Here is a 22,391-nt window from a genome sequence, read left to right as displayed (position 1 = left end):
GTGTGGCCTGTTGCTGTGCTTGGAAGATGTAACCAAGGATACCTGTGTTTATCGATATGGATTTGGACTATGGACTTTTTTTCCATTTTTTATATTCTGTGTTTTCACCCATTCTTTCTTGCTTTCTTTTGTGTGGGGGAGAGAGTGGGATTTGGGCTCAATGTTCCTGTGGCAATTTGTGCAGGGGGCAGGGGGGCCTGGGGGTCAATGTTCTTGTGTTTTATTAGCTTTTTGAGCAGGGAGAGGGATTTGGAGGTGATGATCATGTTGCAGTTCTTCTTTGTGCACGGGGTGGGGGTGGGGCTGCTGTTTCTCTCTGAACTGACCGACATGGTTTTTCTTGGTTTCCTGCCTGTCTGGAGAAGAAGAATTTCAGAGTTGCACACTGCATACACACATTGATAATACACGAACTTTTGAAATACAGCGGATGCATATGGCAGTGTTGGGACTACAGACCAATATTCAGCTTCTGGATTTTAATCCTGCTAAGATCGTTGGGTTTGAAGTCTTCTTTCTCTCGTACCTGTAAGATACATCTGTGAAATTTATTTAAGGCATTGTTAATAAATTTCTAGTAATATTAGTGTATGCTTCAAAACTGTTCTGAACAAAGAACTAAGTTTACAATTTCAGTTAATAAGGCAGCTAGAAATTGGAAATGCCAGTCTTAAGGCTCTATACATCTTCAGATACAATGTAACCCAGAATAAATCAGCGTACATAGTGGACTTCAGTAAACCAGAAAATGCCAATTCCCTGTTGGTTTAAAGCATCATAATGTTAAATCACTTCAACAAAACATACAGCAAAAGTTAATATCTATTAGCAATTGCACTATTCCGAAGAAAACTGGGAGCCTAGCAGGAGCTTCAAGAGAGGTACTGAGAAAACAGGGGGAAAAGTCCGACCATTTTATTCTGGATAGACTTAATTTTTACATGCATTTACTTTTCAATGTAGAAATTGATAACCAGGCCACATTCCATGTGAATACAGTGGATTCCAGTGAATTGGAGCATATCGAGACCAATGCATCTTGGCCCAATTAAGCAGCTGCCCCAATAACCCAAAGTTTCATAGAAATATCTTAAAAAAGACAAACTACTGTTTAATAGAGTAACAAATTATGTATATAAATGAAATACAGAATTAATACACTACCAATACTACTACAGTACAAAAAACTGTATTAGTTCTTAATAGCTATCGATGGAAGAATACATACAGTGTACGTTGCCCTGTTCTTTTGATTGAGTGTAAATGAACAAAATCTGCAGAGACACCCAATACAGGTAATGGACTGTCTTCTTTGCCGGTGTCAAAAATCACTGCTTTTTAATTTGGTAGTGGTCGGCCCAAATTAATAACATAACACAAGCATACACAACTGAGGCTATATAAAAACTGTTTGCTTCAAGCATGGTGTAGTGCATAATGGCCAAGTGTGCGTGATTGAAGCTAGTTAGAAATTGTTTGGCAACAGTGTCCCTATTAAGCAGCAGTGTCCCAAATGAATGAAGGAAATTCTGGCTATTTTCTTGATTAGTTTTTGTTCAAGAGTTGTCCCAGATAAGCAGCTGCCCTAATTAATTGATAGCCAATCAACCTGAATCCACTGTATTTGCCAACTAGATTTGTATCCAAAAATTGATAAAAGCCATTGTTTACTGGGATCATGTTACGTAATCTAGTTTAGAATACAGATTCGCATACAACAAAATCTCCAAATAAAAAAAACAAAATTATTGCAAGTAGTAGATTAGTTTTAAGCAATTAATGTTTTAAGTTGTTATCTTTTCATAGATACTAGAAATCAAACACATTTTAAGTTGCAGAAAAGGGGACGTTTACAAAGAAGTGTATTAGGGCAAGGACCAAGAGAAACCGAATGATACAGATGGTGGTACCAGTTGAGAAGAGGAAACTGGAGTCTGGTTAATCAGTGCTGATCTGTCTGAAGGAGGCGCATCGAGCTAAAGCACTGAAAAATATTTAGCTGATCAGGCAGCATCCATGGAGAGAGAAAACATTTAACTAGCCAGTAAGCTTAATGTTACTGGCCAGTTCTAATATAAATATGGTAATCGGGTCATCTTAAATTTCTATATTCACCTTCACCTCCAACTGTTTACATCTCCTCCAGACAGAAAAGACAGCATTCACCTCCGCCATTCCAATAAATCTCACTTGGTCTCCATTCAAACCCTTCTCTATAACACAAAACACTCCAAAGATGCTAAACATTTCTTGTATTTTATAGTGTACTTCCAGATTTGCAATGTCAACAGTTGTGTTTGCTTTTCTCCCCTCAACATTTATCTTGTAAATATGGTCTATTGTAACTTGTATTAGTCAAAGAAAGGTTCAGTAAAGTTGATCATTTATTTAGATATGCATAGATACAGATGTCAAAAATCTAGAAAGTCAAGTACAAACTTGCTCAATTCCAAATAGCACTTCAAGAAATACATTAGTTTTTTTTTTACACAATCATACACACACACACAAAAATTTGTACTGTACAAAATCAAATTTTCAGCTCAGAAGTCTCTTCCCATGGAGTCTTAGAATTGCTCTTAACAGTCTGAAACAAAAATCCTATACTTGTCAGGATATAAAAGGGAACTTTAGAACAGCAAATGGACAATGCTGGTAGTGTGTTATAAAATTTTGACCTTGTGAGCACTAAGACTCGAAGATTTCAATTCATTTCATTCCTTGTATTCCAGAAACTGTTGCAGCCTTTTTCTGTGTTCTGATGATAGTTGGACAGCCCTTAAATTAAGAAAATTTAAACATTACACATCATTTGGAAAAAAAAGAAATTAGCATTAAATGAAACTGAGGGTTTTATTACTATTTCAGTAAAAGTACTTAACACGGTCAACAGTGAATATTCTGAAACTGCACCTTGCAGTACTACAGAGAATAAAGGGCAGATATAGGATACAGACTTACTTTAAATGCTCTCCAAAGGTAGTGGTTATCCTGTAAATTGCAGTTTTCAGGGAAGCACGAAGGGCGAATCTCAAAGTCTTGTAAGAAGAATCTATCAGAGTACCCGTGGATCTTGCTGGCTTGCTAGAGGCATGAGGTAGCTTAAAATGTTTGTCCACAGCCTGTTTGATATAAAATATTAACTTCAGGAAAAATGGAACTTGATAAACACTGGTACAAGCAGCCCCCGTGTTACGTAGGGGCTGTGTTTCAAGAAAGCAACCTGCATTGCAATTTCCCTAACTCAAAACCTTACCATTGAATGGCATGTTGTTAGTGGAGGAGAATACCTTTAAGGATACCTTTGCTTTCAGTAGTAATGAGTACCACAGCTACTGGTTTGAAGTGAGGACCACTTAGGAGATTTGCTTTGGAAAATGACAAGTGGACAGCAACACACACAAAATGGTAGAGGATCACAGTAGGCCAGATAGTATCTACGAAAATGAGTAAGCAGTTGATATTTCAGGCCAAGAACCTTCATCGGTACTGGAAAAAAGATGAGAAGTTAAAGCAAGAAGGTGGGGGCGGGGGGGAGAGAGAGGAAGAAGCACAAGGTGGTAGGTGGTAGGTGGTAGGTGATAGGTGAAACCAGGAAAGGAGGAGGGGTGAAATAAAGAGCTGGGAAGCTGACAGGTGAAAGAGATAAAGGGCTGGAGAAGGGGGAATCTGATAGGAGAGGGTAAAGACATGGAAGAAAGGGAATGGGAAAGGAACTCCAGAGGGAGATGATGGGCAGGTAAAGAGATAAGTTGAGAGAGGGAAACAGGAATGGGAATGGTGAAAGGGGGTGGACAATTACCAGAAGTTCAAGAAACTGATGTTCAAGTGGCCAACAGCTGTGTTTGGAGAGACTACTTTTAAAATAAAATAGAAAACATTGCTATCAATTGAAAGGATTTTTTTCCTGATCTGAAATATGTCTTTCTCAGCTTTATTGCACTTTACAATTCTCAATCCATTCAGAACTGAAAGGTGTAGTAGATTAATGTGTTTTTTTTCTCCCACAATATTCTACCATGTCAAACAAATTGGTCTAAGACAGCTTTAAAATAACTCTAAGTGCCCAGTATAAACTGACAGCTGCAATTATTCTAACAGCGGGATGTGACTTAAATGTGCCTAACATGTACAACAGGCTCCACTGAATGTGCCTGTTGCATGTACAGCTTTGCACTAATAATATTGAAACTTTACTTGCTTCCTAAAAAGAACTCTGCAACCTCCAGTGCTCTATAGTGGGGAGTTAATCATGATCCTAAATCACTTGTGCTATCGGTGCAAAGCTGTGCATGCAACAGGCACATTTAGTGGAGCCTATTGTACAGGTTAAGCACATTTCAGTCACTATACACAGATCTTTTGTACCTACACCAGTGAAACCCGGTCCTGACAAAGTGGCTCGGTCCAAACTGTCCTGTTTACCCCTCTCCATAGATGCTGCCTGACTTGCTGAGCTCCTTCAACATTTTGTGTGTTGCTGTGGATTTCCAACATCTGCAGTGTTCATCAGCGAAACCTCCCTAGACTAAAGACTGCAGCTTGTCAATCTGAATGCAAAATATCCCTGCATCTGTTGTGTTTGCTAACCCCATCTCCCCCCTTCCACATGACTGTTGATTCAAGACCCTTTTGAGGCATCTTCTTGTACTGTGAGGTCCTTGTCAATGTATTACAACTTCCATGCTGTGTGACAGTCTTCTTAATTTGTCCGATCACATGCTCTAAGGTAGGGAGTTCCAACCTTTTTTTATAACACCATGGACCAATACCATTAAGCAAGGGGTCTGTGGACCCCAGATTGGGAATCTCTGCTCTAAAGTGTTCAGCCAGCACCATTCCAAGCCATTCTTGTCACTTAGTCACACATCTCACTCAGACAGTGGATGAACCCAGAAAATATTATGTATTTCACATAATCAATGCAATTTAAAAGGCAAAAAATATCCCAGTTGCAATCCTAGAAAACAAGCCAAATATAGGTACTGACTACATTACGAGGGAAGTGCCCTAACAGGTTGCCGAGCCAGGCCATTTGGCAATCAATAAGCTGATATTGAGTTCCTCTCCAAAGTGAGAGAAGGAGGCATCTCCTGAAGCTGCATTTCACCCAAACAATGGCAGAGATGTACTGGTAATGTATATGAGCCACCAAGTTAGTCTCAGGGCTCTTCATGTCATGTCAGTTAATTCGATTAGAAAAGGGAACGGAAAAGCAGATGAACTATTAAAAGATGGTGAGGATTGAGGGACACTAAATATTCCTAATCACCCACAATTTACCATGATAATCTAAACACCCAGAGAAAGTATTTTAAAGTCAGGATTGTACTGCTTGGTACAACACAGAAAGAACCCGAAAGACCCTTACCTCCTGGAGAGAGAGCATGGAAGACAGAATAGATGACAGCATTGTTTGCACTACACCATATCTGTCCTCTGTAAATGAGGCCGTTACAAGATGAGAAAGGGCTGCAAATTAAAAAAAAGGACAAGTGAAATTAAATTGAAAAACATTAGATCGAACTTGATCAATCCTTATGGAATGACCTAGCAGAAAAAGTGTTCTATCTAGAATGTTGCAGGTCAATTAACATTGAAAGTTTGTCAAACTACAGAAATTCCTTGCATGGATTGATGAATGAGGAAAATATTCTTGGTTTATTCTGGAACCTGGAGATTCACATTTATTAAACACTATTTAAATTACATCAGTAACATTTTGATCCCCAGAAATTTAGTCCTATTCATAGCTCCAGCATACTTTGCAGAATTGATGGTAAAGGCCAGTAGGGCAGCCCCTTGTTTATTTGAGATTTTAATCACCAGTATGCCACTGATTGATTATAACAGTTGGGTGTAATCAATACAAGCAGATCAGCACAATGTAAACACTCAGTGGCAAGCAATGGGGTATATTTAAGCACAAAATCTTGACTCTGTAGACACTTGTAAACTGAAGGGTGGTCAGGAAAAACAGCAAGTTTAAAATAAAACCAGTGTAATTTGGCTTCTTTTGATCTAATTGAACATATATAAAATAGTTAATGATTTTGATGAATTAGTGAGTAGATACCAAGCAGAATAGTTAGCTAGTAGTATAATTGCTTTATTTGCAAAGGATAATTGGGCCCAAACATGCCAAGAATATCATGTCAAAATGATAACAGATATACCCTTAAATTTTAGGCAGTTCAAGACTCCTGTGCAAATGAAGAACATCTTTGCCGGGGTTTTCTGAACTACTCTTTAACACTGGGATGGGAATTTCCTTCAAAATTTTCCGACATTTACATTGGGGAATCTGCTGACTGAGATCTGGAATAGGCACAAATCATTTAATTTCAATAAAGAAGAGTTGCCAAGAAGGGCAAGGATAAGCTAAATTATATTTAATTTTTAATTGAGTTTGCTTAAAATTTTTTTTTTAGAGATACAGCACAGAACAGGCCTTTCTGGCCCAACAAGCTGCACCACCCTTCAACCAACCCATTTAACCCGAGCCAATTCACAGGACTATTTACAATGACCAACTAACTGGTACATCTTTGGAATGTGGGAAGAAACCAGAGCAACCATGTTCACAGAAAGGATATACAACGTCTCACAAAGGATGCCAAAATGTTTTTTTTTTAAAAAGATTTTAAAAATTAGACTTCAAATCATAAATGATTCATTTATTTTTAAAAGTTGGGATATTTCTATACATTAGGGACATTCAGCAATATATATTTCTAAACATTTAAAGTTACAACAGCTGTCAAATCTTCAGGTTATGATGATGGAGCATGACATGACCTGACCCAACACATGACAGCATGAAGTTGTACAATGCTCTGCCACACACAGGGTCCGGTTGTTTAGTTGCCTCGATGGACTTAGAAAATCCACAGTTGTTGGAAGTAAACTATGGGTCACTGTTCAAGATCAAGATGAGAAACTGGTTATTTAGGTTGAAAATATATGAAAGCCAAAGCATTCTTTGCCAGCTAAGGCATTAATTATAATTCCCGAAGCTTCTTATCATCAAGTTTTAATCCCCTTTCACTAAATTCCACATGCAACCCTATATAATTAATGCCCAAGAGATTGTACAAACTTTTAACATGAAAATATATAAATGTTCTTTTGTTTCCTGTGGCAGTATTTATGCAGATTCAATGAGTGTGTTATTGCTCCTTTACCAGCACAATGACTTCAATATTTAACCAGCTACTTAGTCCACTTCTGTGGGAGGGGATGAATAATAAATAATTGAATGACAAGGCAGGAAATCAAATTCAAAAAGGGTTGTTTGGAGGCAGTATATTAGTGGAGTTAAAACAGCTGATAGCCCAATTCAGATGCAAGGTACAAAGGTTAAGAATTCAATGACATCAACAACAGACGTAGGCTCTGCAATCTCTTGAAGCTGGTCATGTTCCACAAATTCCTGGCTAATTTACCTCCAGTCAACCTCTCAACCTTTACCGACATCCTTTGATTTATGTCATCTCCACAAATCTATTGTTCTCATTTTGAATAGGTGTAACAGGGCATCCAGCTGAGAATTGCAAGTGTCTGGGGGGAAAAATTCTTGTCCACTATTCTAAATAGCTCTTATCCTTTCAGTTAAACTTTCCAGCCTGAGGGAACAATTGTTTAGCATATCAAAATTGTGTGCAGTGATCCCTTAATTTTCAGCTGCCTGATTTGCTGAGAAGCTCCAGCATTTTGAGTGTGCTGCTTAAGATTTCCAGCGTCTGCAGAATCTCGTGTTCTTTAATTTTCATAATTTTGTGGTCGAAATCCACCGATGCATTAGTCCGTGACATTGTTGTAGAATCAGCATGTGGAGCGTCTAATATCACCTGATGTCCTGCATAGCCACCAACTTTATACTAAGGGTTCTCCTCAATCGCTTAAGAAGGACAGACCAGACAAAATCCACACTGCTTCACCTGAGCTATATATATAACAACTTACTGGGATAAAAGTCAGCGATGAAACATTTTTAAAGTGCTAAATATTCATTACATCACAGCCCCCCTCATGTGCATAGGGAATCTATAACACTGCCCACTCCACAATTTATATTCCAATCATATCCAGGTAAAATTTCTGATCATAAACACACGAGATTCTGCAGATGCTGGAATCTTTAGCACCACACACAAAATGCTAGAAGACCTCAGCAAATCAGGCAGCGGCTATGGAGGGGAAAATCAATGTTTCAGGCCAAGACCATTCATTAGGACGGTAAAGGAAGGGAACTGGAGTCCCAATAAGGTGGGCGAGCAGGGTTGAACTAAAAAGCTGTGAGGTGAAAGGTCAACAGGAAAAGGGCAGAAGGAGAAATCTATAGTGGATCATGGAAGAAGGGAAGGCGGTGATGGGCAGATGAGAAGGGAGGGAAGTAACCAGAATAGGGAATGGAAAAGAGAGAAGGGGGAGGGAGTTGTAATTACCAGAAGTTAGAGAAATTGATATTCACCCATCAGGTTGGAGGCAACCCAGGTGTTACCTGAGTCTGGCCACATCGTGGCAGTAGAGGCAGCCATGGACAGACATGATAGAATGGGAAGTCGAATTGAAATGGGCGGTCACCAGAAGATTCTGCCTTTTGTGGTGGACCGAGCAAAGCTGCTCAAAGCAGTCCCCAATCTGTGTCTGGTCTCACTGATGTAGAGACAGCACCGGGAGCATCAGATACAGCAGTTGACCCAAGACTAGCAGGTGAAATGTTTCCTCACGTGGAAGGACTGTGTAGGCCCTAAATGGCAGTGAGAGAGAAGATCAGTTGTCCCTCCCCACTGATCTTCTCCAGGCACATATTCCTGTAAATACGACAAGTGCTATACCTCCTCTCTCACTGCAATTTAGAGTCTACACAGAGTGATCCCTATGGAAGATGGAAGGGGAAAAGGAAAGATATGTTTGGTGGATTTGGGAAACGTTAGAGAATACCAAGCCTCTTGGAATGGTAGGCAAGGACAAGGGGAACACTGTCCCTGTTATTGTGGCAGAATAGGGTGAGAGCAGATATGGCAAACACAGGAACAGAGAAGGGAATAACATTTTTTTAAAAACAAGTGTCAGGTTAGGAAGAAGTATAATCAAGATAACTGTGAGAGTCAGTAGGTTTGCAAAAGATGTCAGTAGTTTGTCTGCTTCTTCCTAACCTCTATTTTATCAGGAGTTAAATTTTTATTGCTTTCTAAACTTTTTTTATTTTGATTGGAAGTTAATATCCATGGGCTTAGGTTACAATCATAAAGTCATGAAAAGTTACAGGAGGAAAACATGCCTTTCAGCCCACTAAATCCAGACTGAAAATTAACCACCCAATTACATAAATCTAGTCTGGAGGTTAATTTGAAATGTTGTCACCCTCTGTCAACTCCTTAACCCAACAAATCACTAACTCCTATTGCCATGGCTGCAAACACACACAAAGATGCCCCCCCCCCCCCACTTGGATACAATATGCAAGATGGTGTTCACAACAGTCTCTGGAACATATCCCCTGCAAAACACAATGAGATCCATTTGATTGCAAATGCAAGCCAACCTACTAAGCCTTTCTTGATAGGACAATTTTTCACCCTGGCAATCGATAAAGAGCGTGAACCAGAAGGACTCAATGCTGCCTCGCAACGATTATGTGTAATTCAGAAGCTGAAAGTGTGATAAAAATTGTGACAGAATGGAGTCATTAAGGGAAGAAAATCTGAAATAATTGACTGAAAGTTGACTTTTCTTGTTGAATTTTCATTGCTTTTTGGTTTCTGTTTTTCTCTCCACTCCACCAACTTAAAATACATTCGTTTTTGGAAAGTGTGCAATGCTGCAAACTCAGTGGAATGGACCATGCTACGAATTCGTCAATGATTCCATGGAGAAGTACTGCATAGCTGAAATAAACAGGCAAGTGAGTTCCTTTAGGCCACATCTCCTCATTGCCACAGAAATTTGGAATTCTCTGGAGGTTTCACTTTTAGCTATGCCAGTAGATTAAGTGCTAAATCTAAGAGCAGAGCTCAGTTATCTTACGATGAGAGGAAGTAAGCGCTCACTATTCGGCCTTTAAGCTGTGTCTGCTACAGACAGACCATGTTTCTATTCATTAGAATGGAATTGAAGTCGGATTGAAGGTATGTCTGGTAAGTGATTTTTAACACTATTTCAAAATCAGTCTAAATACTTTCAATGTCTATAAATTAAAATGTGCTTAAGTGAATGTGCAAGTCTGTTGAACTTAGGAGTATTCAGGTCCACACCCACTCCTGCAGAACAATCCAATTCTCCCCCTCCTATTTCCCTATAGCCCAACAACTTGTTCTGGCTCACAAGCCCGTCAACTCTTCTTTCATCTTTTTGTCAAAAAACTTACATTAACAGGTGAGGAAATGCACACAACTATGGGGAGCTGAGAGGCAGCAGCACCAGCAGTTCTGCCACAAGGTTGCTGATCTCAACTGCAATACACTCTTCAAGTAAATGGATTAAAAATGCTTCAAATAACATCAGATAATTGGTTGGAAGCAAGCCATATTTCTGACATAAGCAATTACCTTCAAGAGCCCAAATATGTGCTTGACTGTTCGCAAACAAGGCCTGACTTGAAGCTTCCGGAAGCTGGAAAGAAAAACATAATTAAATCTAATCTCTCTTAATTATTAGAAAAAGACGTGCAGTATGAGCAAGATTGACAAGTTAGGCTAGCTGAGATTGTGAAATACTATGCGGTGTCAGTCAGTCACATGCAAAGCCACTCAGTAGAGCACATTTGAGCCATTAGTCTGGATTATTTCATAAAGCTGACTGATTTTCAAAATTGTGCATTTGGTATTTCATTTCAAAATTCCAAACACGCATAATGGAAAGAAGCCAAGTTAAAGATCACATGCAAAGCATTTAAGTTCTGAACACAACCTACTTCTTAAAATATGATGTAATGCAGAAATTTCTCAAGTGATAATAAGTTACAAATGAATAAAAGCTCTCTGATACTTTGTTGTTGGCTTTATTTAACAATGCCATTTGCAGAAGTCAACTGCAGATAAAACTTTGAAATTAGAGGCAAATTAATGTTGCCCAAAAAAAGGTGAATAAATGCAAAATAATCTGCAGATGCTGGGGTCAAAGCAACACTCACAACACGCTGGAGGAACTCAGCAGGTCGGGCAGCATCCGTGGAACGACGAAGGGTTCCGGCCCGAAACGTCGACCGATCTTTTCCACGGATGTTGCCCGACCTGCTGAGTTCCTCCAGCGTGTTGTGAAGGTGAATAAGTGACTGCCTCAGCTATTGGCCATGATGTCTGTATCGAATCAATAGCAAATTTTTGAACACCATTAATTATATTTAAGAGTACATCTTGTTCTCCTAAACAGGAGTTCATTAACTCCAGCAAATCAGAAATGTGGAGATCTCGTATGGATTTTTTTTTTGCATCTGTATTTACTTGGTAAATGGACACAGAGACTAAAAAAGTGAGGTCATGGACCATGTACAGATTACAGAGGAGGTGGTGGTTGCTGTCAAGGCAAATCCCCAGGGCTTGACAATCCCTCGGACCTTAAGAAGCTAGTGCAGAAATTGCAGGGGGCCAGGCAGAGATATTTAAAACATCCTTAGCAATGGGTGAGGTGCCAGAGGATTGTAAGATAGCTAATGTTGTTCCATTGTTTAAGAAAGGGTCTAAAAATATACTGGGAAATTATAGACTGGTGAGCCCAGCATCAGTAGTGGGCAAGCTATTGGAAGGTATTCTAAGGGACCAGATATACAAGTATTTGGAAAGGAGGGGAATGATTAGGGTTAGTCAACATGGCTTTGTGCATGGTAGGTCGTGTCTTAACAATCTTAAGAGTTTTTTGAGGAAGTTACCAGAAAAGTTGGTGAAGGCAACACAGTGGATGCTGGATGGAACTTAGCAAGGCCTTTGACATGGGAGGTTGGTCAAAAAAAAAAGTTCAGTTGCTTAGCATCCAGGATGAGGTAGTAAACTGGATTAGACATTGGCTTTCTGGGAGAAGGCAGAGAGCGATAGCAGATGGTTGTCTCTCTGACAGGATGCCCGTGATTAGTGATGTGCCACAGGGAATAGTGCTGGGTCCATTGTTGTTTATCTAATCTACTTCAACCATCTGGATGATACTGTAGTAAACTGCATCAGCAAATATGCCGATGACACGTAGACTGTGGGACACAGTAGACAGTGACGAAGGCTATCAAAGCTTGCAGTGGGATACAGACCAGCTGGAAAAATGACAAATGGAATTTAAAGCAGACAAGTGTGAGGTGTTACTCTTTGGGAGAATAAACCAGGGTAGAATTTACAATGAGCTGTAGGGCACTGATGAGAGCAGAAGAACTGAGGGATCTAGGAATACAGGTTCATAATTCCTTGAAAGTGGTGTCACTGGTAGATAGCGTTGTAAAGAGAGCTTTTGGCACATTGGCCTTCAAAGTACTGAGTACAGGAGTTGGGATGTCATTTTGAAGTTGTATAAAACATTGGGGAGGTCTAATTTGGAGTATTGCATGCTGCTCTGGTCACCTGTCTGCAGGAAAGATATCAATAAGATTGAAAGAATGCAGAGAAAATTTATGAGGATGCTGCTAGGACTTGACCCGAGTTATCAGGAAAGATTGAACAGGTTAGAACTTTATTCCCCGGAGCATAGGAGAGTAAAAGGAGATCTGACAGAGGTATATGCAAGCAGGCTTCTTCTACTGAGGTTGGGTGAGCCCAAAACCAGAGATCATGAATTAAAGCTGAAAGGTGAAATGTTTAAGGAAAACATGAGAGGGAACCTCACTCAGGGGGTGGCGAGAGTATGGAACAAGCTGCCAGCATAAGTGGTAATTTGGGCAACACACAAAATGCTGGAGGAACTCAGCAGGCCAGGCAGCATCCAAGGAAAAAAAGTGCAGCCGACATTTTGGGCTGAAACCCTTCAGCAGGACTGGAGAAAAAAAGCTGAGGAGTAGATTTTACAAGGTGGGGGAGGGCAGTGAGAAATAGCAGGTGATAGGTGAAACCTGAAGAGGGAGGGATGAAGTAAAGAGCTGGGAAGTTGTTTGGTGAAAGAGACAGAAGGCCATGGAAGAAAGAAAATGGGGATAGGAGCACCAGAGGGAGGTGATGGGCGGGCAAGGAGATAAGAGAGGGACAAGAGGATGGGAAATGGTGAAGGTGGGGGTGGCAGGGGGCTATTACCAGAAGGTTGAGAAATCGATGTTCATGCCATCCCCTTTTCCTTCTTTCACCCCATCTCCTTGCCCGCCCATCGCCTCCCTCTGGTGCTCCTCACCCCCTTTTCCTTTCAAATCTACCCCTCAGCATTTTTTCTCCAGTCCTGCCAAACGGTTTCGGCCTCAAACATCGACCGTACTTTTTTCCATGGATTCTACCTGGCCTGCTGAGTTCCTCCAGCATTTTGCATGTGTTGCTTGAATTTCCAGCATCTGCAGATTTTCTCTCGTTTGTGGTAGATTTGGGTTCAGTTTAAGAGAAGTTTGGACGATGGGACTAGGAAGGTTAATACTTCAGCATGGACTAGATGGGCTGAAGGGCCTGTTACAGTGCTGTGGTGTTCTATGGCTGTGGAGCAATTATGTGTTGAATATCTTGAATTACAGAAAAATTGCTGCTTTTAAAATAGCAATTCTTTTCAATTATACAGATGGTTCAGATTCATATATCTATGTGTTAGCTGTAAGTCCCAATAAATCTCCAGTGCTATTGCTTATGATCGCATTAGTCTCAGTAAGTTACTTACTTAACTGCTAATTCATTATTCTAAGGCCAGAAATTTGACTCAATTCTGCATTCACATCTATAATGTCAGAAGCTGATCAGCATCTATCTTCTGAGAAAACTGCCAATGCATGCAAAATTTTAATGGACCAAATCAGCAAGCCATAAAATTTCAATTATTTCCAACAGTCAAAAGTTTGTAAATAGCTGAAGATTTTGCTAATTTGCCAACTGTTGCTCATCACAATAGAGAAGCTTGCAAACAGTGAAGAGAATCACTTAACAGCAGCTTCCAGACTTCACAAGTAACTGTGTAACGGCACACCTCGGAATTTGTCATCACATTTGCTCCAATAATGGTAACTGTCATTCTCAATGCAAACTCCAGATAAATATATTAAATTCCTTTGAAATTTTAACATGTTATTTGATCAAAACGACCTCAGATATTACTCCATGTTTGAGAAACCAATGCACTAAAGGTATAGAGCAGAAGAGATTGCAATATCTAGTATGACAAGAAAATTTGTAATGTATGAAACATGAACTAAAGCAATTCTGACAACTACCTGATGTACTTTGGCATTATGACTATATTCTATTTTGACCATATGCAAAGGTCAAAGGATATTTGTAATGGTGAATTGTGCTCATGCACATAATTTCTCAATGGAAATGCTCAAACTGCCTTGTATTTGACAAAGTAAATAACACCTTGAGTTTGGCAAGGTGGATGGGAAACAGCACGAGCTGAGAAAGTGGAGGGAGGGAGAAAAGATGAATGTTAAGGCCAGTAAAAACAGGCAGGAGCAAAGTAATAGATATGATGGGACACAGTTTGGAATATATGCACTTTAATGCAGGGAGAAATCAATAAATCAGGGGTTCCCAACCTGGGGAACACAAGCCACTCAGTTAATATAATTACTGGACAAGACCCTTAACAGTGTTGATGAGCAGAGGGATCTTGGGGTCCAAGTTCATAGCTCCCTGAACTTGACTACACAGATTAGGGTGAGTATTGCACACAATTCTGGTCAGCCATTATAAGAAAGATATTGAGGCTTTGGAAAGGGTGCAGAAGATGTTTATCAGGATGTTGCCTGGACTAGAGGATATGTGTTATAATGAGACGCTGGAAAACTTGAGTTGTTTTCTCTGGGGTGACAGAGTTTGGGAGGAGATCTGATAGAGGTTTATGAGATTATAAGAGTCATCAATACAATATACAGAATCTTTTTCGCAGGGTTGACATGTCCAGTACCGAAGGGCATACATTTAAGGTGAGAGGGGGCAATTTTAAAAGAAGAGGGTCTCGCCCTAAAATGTTACTGTAGTTTTTATTCCCCCCCCGTAGATGCAGCCTGGCCTGCCGAGATCCCCCAGCATTGTGTGTGCACTGCTTGGATTTGCAGCATCTGCAGATTTTCTCTTGTTTGTGAGATGTGAGAGGTACTTTTTTAAAAAACAGAGACTGGTGGTTATGCTGGTTGAGGTGGTGGTAGAGGGAACTACATTAGGGACTTTTGAGAGATGTTCAGATAGGCACATGAATGTAAGGGAAACAGAAAGCAATGGACATTGTGTCGGCAGAAGGGATGAGTTTAGCTGGCCATTTGATCACTAACTTAACTGGTTCAGCACAACACTGTGGGCCAAAGAGCCTGTTCCTGTGCTGTACTGTTCTATGTTCACGAGAAAATGGTTTAAGGTCAAGTCCCTAAACTAACTTCACCTAAATAAATAAAGTCAGCTGGACACATTAGTATCATCCAGTACCAACTGAAACAAGAGCTCCTTCTTGGTTAAAGGAAAGGTTCCAGGAACAGAGCAAATTAACAGAGTTTGCCAGATGTACTTAGCCAATCGAGAAGCGACAGAATGAAACTACTATGCAAGCAAAAGGAAGACAGCAACATAAAGAATCCAGCTGCTGAACAAAGTATCATGTAAGATTTCCAGAAAGGCATAATCTTACATGCTGTTAATCTGATGTGGCTTAAATGACATTCACAGTACCTTGTTAAATAAATACATTATCTGCCCCCGTTTCAACACAAAAGTTTTGACCTAAATGAATAAAGCATAATTTCAAAGCCATATTAATACATATAGTTTTAACTTTTAAGATGCTGGATGGAGGATACAAATTATATTAAACAAAGCTACAGGATAATAATGCAAGGCAGATGGGTCAATGTTCTGTGATTTAAGTGAAATTTTAATCATCCTGTACCTTTTTTAAAAACCACCGTTACAAGTAGTTATCAGTGCAATTTCACAAAGTTAACATCAGGTATTCTTGATGACATCAAAGTTTCCAAGCTCAATTTCCCCTCCAAGTAGCTACCCTTCCCGCATTTCCACCGCTCTTTGCCTCCAAATAGTTTCTCATCTGAAATCTGCACAGCAATACAGGCTGAGTACCTCCTCATTCGAAATGCTTGGGTCTGGAAGTGTTTCAGAGTTCTTTGGATTTTGCAATATCTAATGAGATAGCTTGGGATCGCCATCATTTCCGACTGAATTTGTGCGCTACTGGTAAGCAGTCTCTGTCTTACACTTGAACATCACACACATGAACTGAACAGTAAAAATTATTACAGACCATCAATAAATATAACATGCGCAGGGCAAAATCAGCACAACAGCATCAGGAGAATACCTGAATCAGCTGTTGTACAACATCAAACAACGGCAGACTTTCAGTCTCATCTATGACGCCATGTTTTGATTAAAGGGTTACAGTACACTGTATTTGTATTTTACTTTTAAAGTTTTATGTAAGGTATAAAAACAATCAGCATTATAGACTTGTTCTGGTGTTAGATTTTCATGAACAGCAGATGCTTTATAATTTTAATGCCCTGCCTTTCCTTAAATTTCTGCAACCAGCCTGCTGAATATTCACAATTACCTTCAATTTTTGTTTCATTGTGATAGATCATTGCTTGTTTCATGATCAGCATATCATATCCCCTGGGATCAATAAAGTATGACTATTAAGCGGCACACGTTCAGTCCGATGCTGACAATACACGATCGGGATCTTCATTTTTCACTTTATGCAGTGTTTTTCTATTTTTCATTAACTTCAGTTCATTACATATGTGAGGTCACTTCTTGCCTGGGAACCTTCCCAGTGTCTTGTGGAATTTTCCATTTGTGACCTCGAAGAAAATAAGGATTTCGGAGGTCTTTGGATTTTGGAATTTCAGATAAGGGGTACTCAACCTGTAATTAGTACAAAGCTACAAGCAAAATTACTCAGCTACAGGGGAAACAAGCTTCTAATGAAACATGACTTTTATAATAAGTTACAAGATGAGATGTTGTAAGGAAAATGATCACACCGTCAAATAATCAAGGTTCCAGAAATGCATCTAATACAGGACAACCTGCAGGCTACAAAAACTAACCTACACAGTTAATAAATTGATGTGGCTGAGAAATTCAGTCTCTTTACTCAATGACCGGGCACAATCAGCACAATCCATGTGTTTTACCTGTTCTTGTCTCTGAAGTATCCAATCTGAAATAGCACTGTGCTTGGTTACTTCAGGAGTTCTGCTGCCAACCTGGGCAGCTTGACCAGCAAATTGACTTGTGTTCGCCAAGGACTCTGAAAACATAGGCATTGTTAACTCTCAGTAACAACAACGATTCGAACAAAATACATACAAAAATATGTTTGAGTGATGTACAAACAGGCCATTCAAGCTTTTTAAATGGCAGAGCAGTTCAAATGGTAAAACCACCTACTGTACTCCTAGGAAAACATACTCTTTCATACTTAGACAACTTTAACCTACCAGTAACACAAGGTCAAATTAAAAAGCTATTAAAATTACTCAGGATGTGTGAGTTTGTTTAGTTAATTAATGGTTCTAGATACTGAGCCAAAGTAAATTTGAATATAAGAGGCAGCTATCCAGCTAGAAAATGCAGATGTGATGGCTTGAACTCTGTTCAGATACCGTAACTCCAAATACAAGTATAGTTCAAGCTCAGAGAACGGCCAGAATACTGATGGAATGTAGAAATCTTTCAACATCTCTTGAGGCAATGCTGAAGTTATACTGTTAACTATTAGCAATACTGGTAAAACCCAGATTCTTATTATAACATAACTTTGATAAAAGGAATAAAGGCATTGACTTATTTTATAAATCAGAATCAGGTTTATTATCACCAGCATGTGACGTGAAATTTGTTAACTTAGCAGCAGCAGAATGCAATACATAATCTAGAAGAGAAATAAAATAGTAATAGATAAAATTAAAACAATAATAAACAAATAAATCACAGTATACGTATATTGAATTGATTTAAAAAATGAGCAAAAAACAGAAATACTGTATATTAAAAAAGTGAGGTAGTGTTCAAGAATTTAATGTCTATTTAGGAACCGGATGGCAGAGGGAAGAAGCTGTTCCTGAATCGCTGTGTGTGCCCCCTCAGGCCGCTGTACCTCCTACCTGATGGTAACAGTGAGAAAAGGGGGAGAAAATTCAAAAAAAAAAAAAAAGGACTTGGGAGCTCTTGTACAGAATTTTCTAAAGGTTAACTTGCAAGTTGAGTTGGTGGTAAAGAAGGCAAATGCAATGTTAGCATTCATTTCGGGAGGACTAGAATATAACAGCAAGTATGTAATGATGAGGCTTTGTAAGACACTGGTGAGGCCTCACTTGGAGCATTGTGGGCAGTTTTGGGCCCCTCATCTAAGAAAAGATATGCTGGCATTGAAGAGGGTCCCGAGGGGCTCAAAGGAATTATTCCAGGAATGAATTAACACATGAGGAGCATTTGGTAGCCCCAGGTCTGTACTTGCTGAAGTTTAGAATTTGGGGAAGGAATATCATTGAAACCTATCAAATATTGAAAGGTGTATGAGTGAGCGAGTCTAGGACCAGGGGGCACAGCCTCAGAGTAGAGGAATATCCATTTGGAACAGAGATGAGGAAGAATTTCGTTAGCCAGGGAGTGGCGAGTCTGTGGAATTTATTGCCATGGATGGCTGCGGAGACCAAGTCAATTTGTGTATTTAAAGCCGAGGTTATAAGGTCTTGATTAGTCAGGGCATCAAAGGCTACAGGAGAATGGGACTGAGAGGGGTAATAAATCAGCCATGATGGAATAGTGGAGGAGAATTTATGGGCCAAATGGCTTAATTCTACTACTATGTCTTATTGTCTTATAATAAAATTAAAGGCATCCATTAGTCTTGTGAGACCATGGATCTACACCTGGAAAGTCTTCACCCTCCAGGGCGCAGGCCTGGGCAAGGTTGTATGGAAGACCAGCAGTTGCCCATGCTGCAAGTCTCCCTTCTCCATGACACCAATGTTGTCCAAGGGAAGGGCATTAGGACCCATACAGCGTGGCACCAGTGTTGTTGCAGAGTAATGTGTGATTAAGTGCCTTGCTCAAGGTCACAACACATTCCCTCGGCTGGGCCTCAAACTCACGACCTTCAGGTTGCTAGTCCAATGCCTTAACCACTTGGCCATGTGCCGTCTTATAATACAAATATAAAAACTCAATTAATATGCAACTAGTAGAAATATAATTCGCAAACTTTAAAAAAATCTGGTTTTATGAATAAAAATAAGTGACAGAATGATAGAATACAGCATATAAATGAGGCAAGGCAATTAGAGGTGGTAGTTTGCACCCTAGGCAACGAGAGGAACTCACATTTATTAATAAGGGCATACCAGAATTAACATAGCCAAGATAATGGCATTGAATAAAACAGCGGAACAAAATAAGTGTCAATACTCTAGGATCAGACGAGTTTTCATCTTGGATTTTAAAGGAAATGGTTGAAACTTTGAAAGATCACAAGGCATTTACGAGTTCTCCTAATTTTGGACTTATTGCTCATTTTAGAAAATTGAACACTTTAAGTTGTGGAAAGGCAAGTGTTGAAACAAACTAATTATACTAGTTAATCTAACATCTTTTGATACATTATGTTTGCCTGTAATTAATTGGTAATTGGGTTATTGTTGTCAAAAGTAATGCAGTACAATGCAAAGAAAAATCTTTCTGTGGGCCACCCACACAGATCACTTTAAAATACATTAAGAGAAAAGCAACAGAAAGCAGAATAGAATAGTGTTACAGAGGAACCTTAGTAACTTTTAGCTAATCAGCCAGTACTACAAGGATTTGTAAATGATAGATCACGCAAAATATGAATAAGTTTTAAAAAGAAATTATTGAAATAGTGAGTAGGAAAGTGTTTATGGATATTTATATAGGGTTCCAGGAATAGTTTTTTTATTGCTGGGTTTTCAAAAGTCTCCCAATCTTCAGACTTACTATTCTTCATAGCAATATTACAAGGCTTTTTAGAAAAAATTATATAAACCTAAGCAACCTTAGCCTCTTACTTGCCCAGAATGGTCACATTTCCCACAAAGGTTTTACTTCTCAACAGAAAGTACAATATATTCATTGAGAATTAAATATTTTATTTTAAATGTCTGATACTGTTAATCTCCCAGCAACTTAATTGAATTTCACAGTCATTATGATTCCTGCGGAACTGTCAATTTCAAGATTAACAGGATGCATTCCTAGAAAACTATCCATATCGTGAGTTCATGTGATGCAAAACTATCAAGAAATGAGTTTTGAAAATTCTATTTATTTACTTCTTGCCCTTCTTCCCAAATGACTTCCGTAAGAGCAAATTTTAATTCTGCGTTTCAATTTATTTTTTAAGATACTGATTTGTGAATTCTGCAAGGGCGAATTACTGTTACCCATATGGCTGTAATGTGGGGGTCATCTGTATTACCCTCGTTACAAAATTAATGATCAAACTCAATTAGTTGATTGGCTGAGTAATCAATTAATACTCAGCAGATAGCTGCTATTAGGGGACTTTAACTTTAATCCTTTACTTTCTCCCATGAGAATCTGTATGGATGACACTTCCTGAACTGTGTATTTGTTCGTCTACTTTGTTCACAGATAAAGGACGTTTAATATTACCATTTAATCTCAATTGGACCAAATTTACTGATACTATATGCCTTGCTAAACACAAGAGATTTGGTAAACAAGGTACAGCTATGGAAGCTTGATATCAGCAGAAAGTTGCCAATTCCAGAGTTCTCAGATGAGAAGTGAATTTAAATAGAGAGGGAATGGCCAGATTTGTGAAATAACGTATTAGACCTGTGAAACAGCTAATGTAAAGCTATGCATGTTCAATTAAACCAAAAGGAGAAGTCACACAACTGGGAATTATGGACCTTTAAATAGTCCAATGGAAGACCAAAACCATTTTGTATGTGTTGCTGTAGATTTCTACCATCTGCAGGATCTCTTGTGTTTATCACAATTCATTATATTTTATATGATTACTTTTATATCTTTTGTACCTTTTTACTGTATTCTTTATGCTTGTATTTCATTTTTATGCTCCATCAGATCTGGAGTAACAATAGTTTCATTCTATTTTATACTTGTGTACTGAAGAATAACAATAATCTTGAATCTGTCTCTAGAATTCCATATTTCTGTACAACCGCTTAAGTGCAGTTAAATCACAGAAGTTAACAGCGAAGAAAGGCAATAAAAGGATACTCAAAAAAGACAGCAATTATTAACTTGTTGAGTAAAACCTTACACATTTTGATCAATTCATACATTAACACTGTACCATATTCAATTTGTAAAGCCTCTGACAAGACTAGTTCAATCTCAGAGAAAATTTTACTTTTAAGTTTTCCAGAAACAAAGGCCTCTAATAAGGCTGTTTCACTTTTCTGTAGACCAAACTATAGCACAGACATACCTGTGGAACGAGATGCCGACGACCAAAGTTTTGGTCCCCTCTTCATTAAGCGAGGGCTCCGCACTGAGCCATAGTAAGGAGAACCCAAGTCATTCAAGCGGGTCACAGCAGATGAGTCAAAAGGACTGCCCAAATCTGGTGTAAAGGGGAGGCTAAGGAGGCTCTTCAAGGATGAGGACTTGTTCATTGGTGAATCCAGGGGGCTCTGGGCAAAAGGAGTAAGGAATGGCACCTTTCGGGAAAGCTGGTAGCTGGCAGGCTCTTCAAGACAAGACGTTTCTGCAACAGAAGGAAAGATGACAATGAAGGCAATCCTATGACAGGGCTGTCAAACAAAACTAGATTGTTCTAAGTTTAGGTCATAAATAGGATGGCTACTGAATGATCAAAAATCTAATTAAAACATCGATTTATAATTCACATGTTCAAGTTCCCTCATCTCTATAAACTTTTCCACTCCAAACTCTGCACTCCACTACTTCTAGCACAACACTGATATCCACTTCACAAATGACGACAATTTGGCCACAAGGGCTGGCGGATATGGGGGTAGCAGGAAGGGAGGGAACAGGACTAAGTGAAGGGTGGAACTTTATATCAGAAGTTTCTGCTCCATTCATCTCAGTTCCTGATCCTTCACTTCCACTCTTCTCTGCATCTTACTTGCTCTAACTTCTTTCAAGATTGATGAAAGGCCATCAATTTCAATTGGCTACCTTGTGCTTGGCCTGCTGTGCACTTAAAACATCTTCAGTTTTTATTTCAGATTTTCCACAGCTGTTTATTCAAATAAAAATCTAAATCAATTTGTTATTGCTTAAAAAAATCCA

At 39.1% G+C, this 22,391-nt stretch overlaps 1 protein-coding gene across 1 annotated transcript in view; it reads right to left on the bottom strand.

The window, feature by feature from the left end:
- Nucleotides 1-1,809: 1,809 nt before the first annotated feature.
- ndc1 (NDC1 transmembrane nucleoporin) overlaps nucleotides 1,810-22,391 on the bottom strand; it is a 31,410-nt gene continuing 10,828 nt past the window's right edge. Inside the window, exons 12-18 of the mRNA XM_072274056.1 lie at nucleotides 21,562-21,840; nucleotides 17,255-17,370; nucleotides 15,768-15,818; nucleotides 10,554-10,617; nucleotides 5,372-5,472; nucleotides 2,962-3,122; nucleotides 1,810-2,778 (exon numbers count right to left, since the gene is read on the bottom strand). Of these exons, the coding sequence (XP_072130157.1) occupies nucleotides 2,715-2,778; nucleotides 2,962-3,122; nucleotides 5,372-5,472; nucleotides 10,554-10,617; nucleotides 15,768-15,818; nucleotides 17,255-17,370; nucleotides 21,562-21,840 (836 nt within the window). The 3' untranslated portion in view covers nucleotides 1,810-2,714. The remainder of the gene's footprint in view (nucleotides 2,779-2,961; nucleotides 3,123-5,371; nucleotides 5,473-10,553; nucleotides 10,618-15,767; nucleotides 15,819-17,254; nucleotides 17,371-21,561; nucleotides 21,841-22,391) is intronic.

This window comes from Mobula birostris, chromosome 12 (assembly GCF_030028105.1).
Source record: "Mobula birostris isolate sMobBir1 chromosome 12, sMobBir1.hap1, whole genome shotgun sequence".
In the NCBI taxonomy this organism is placed as follows: domain Eukaryota; kingdom Metazoa; phylum Chordata; class Chondrichthyes; order Myliobatiformes; family Myliobatidae; genus Mobula; species Mobula birostris.
Note: the sequence above shows the minus strand (reverse complement) of the source record. Positions and strands in the feature narration are given on the sequence as shown.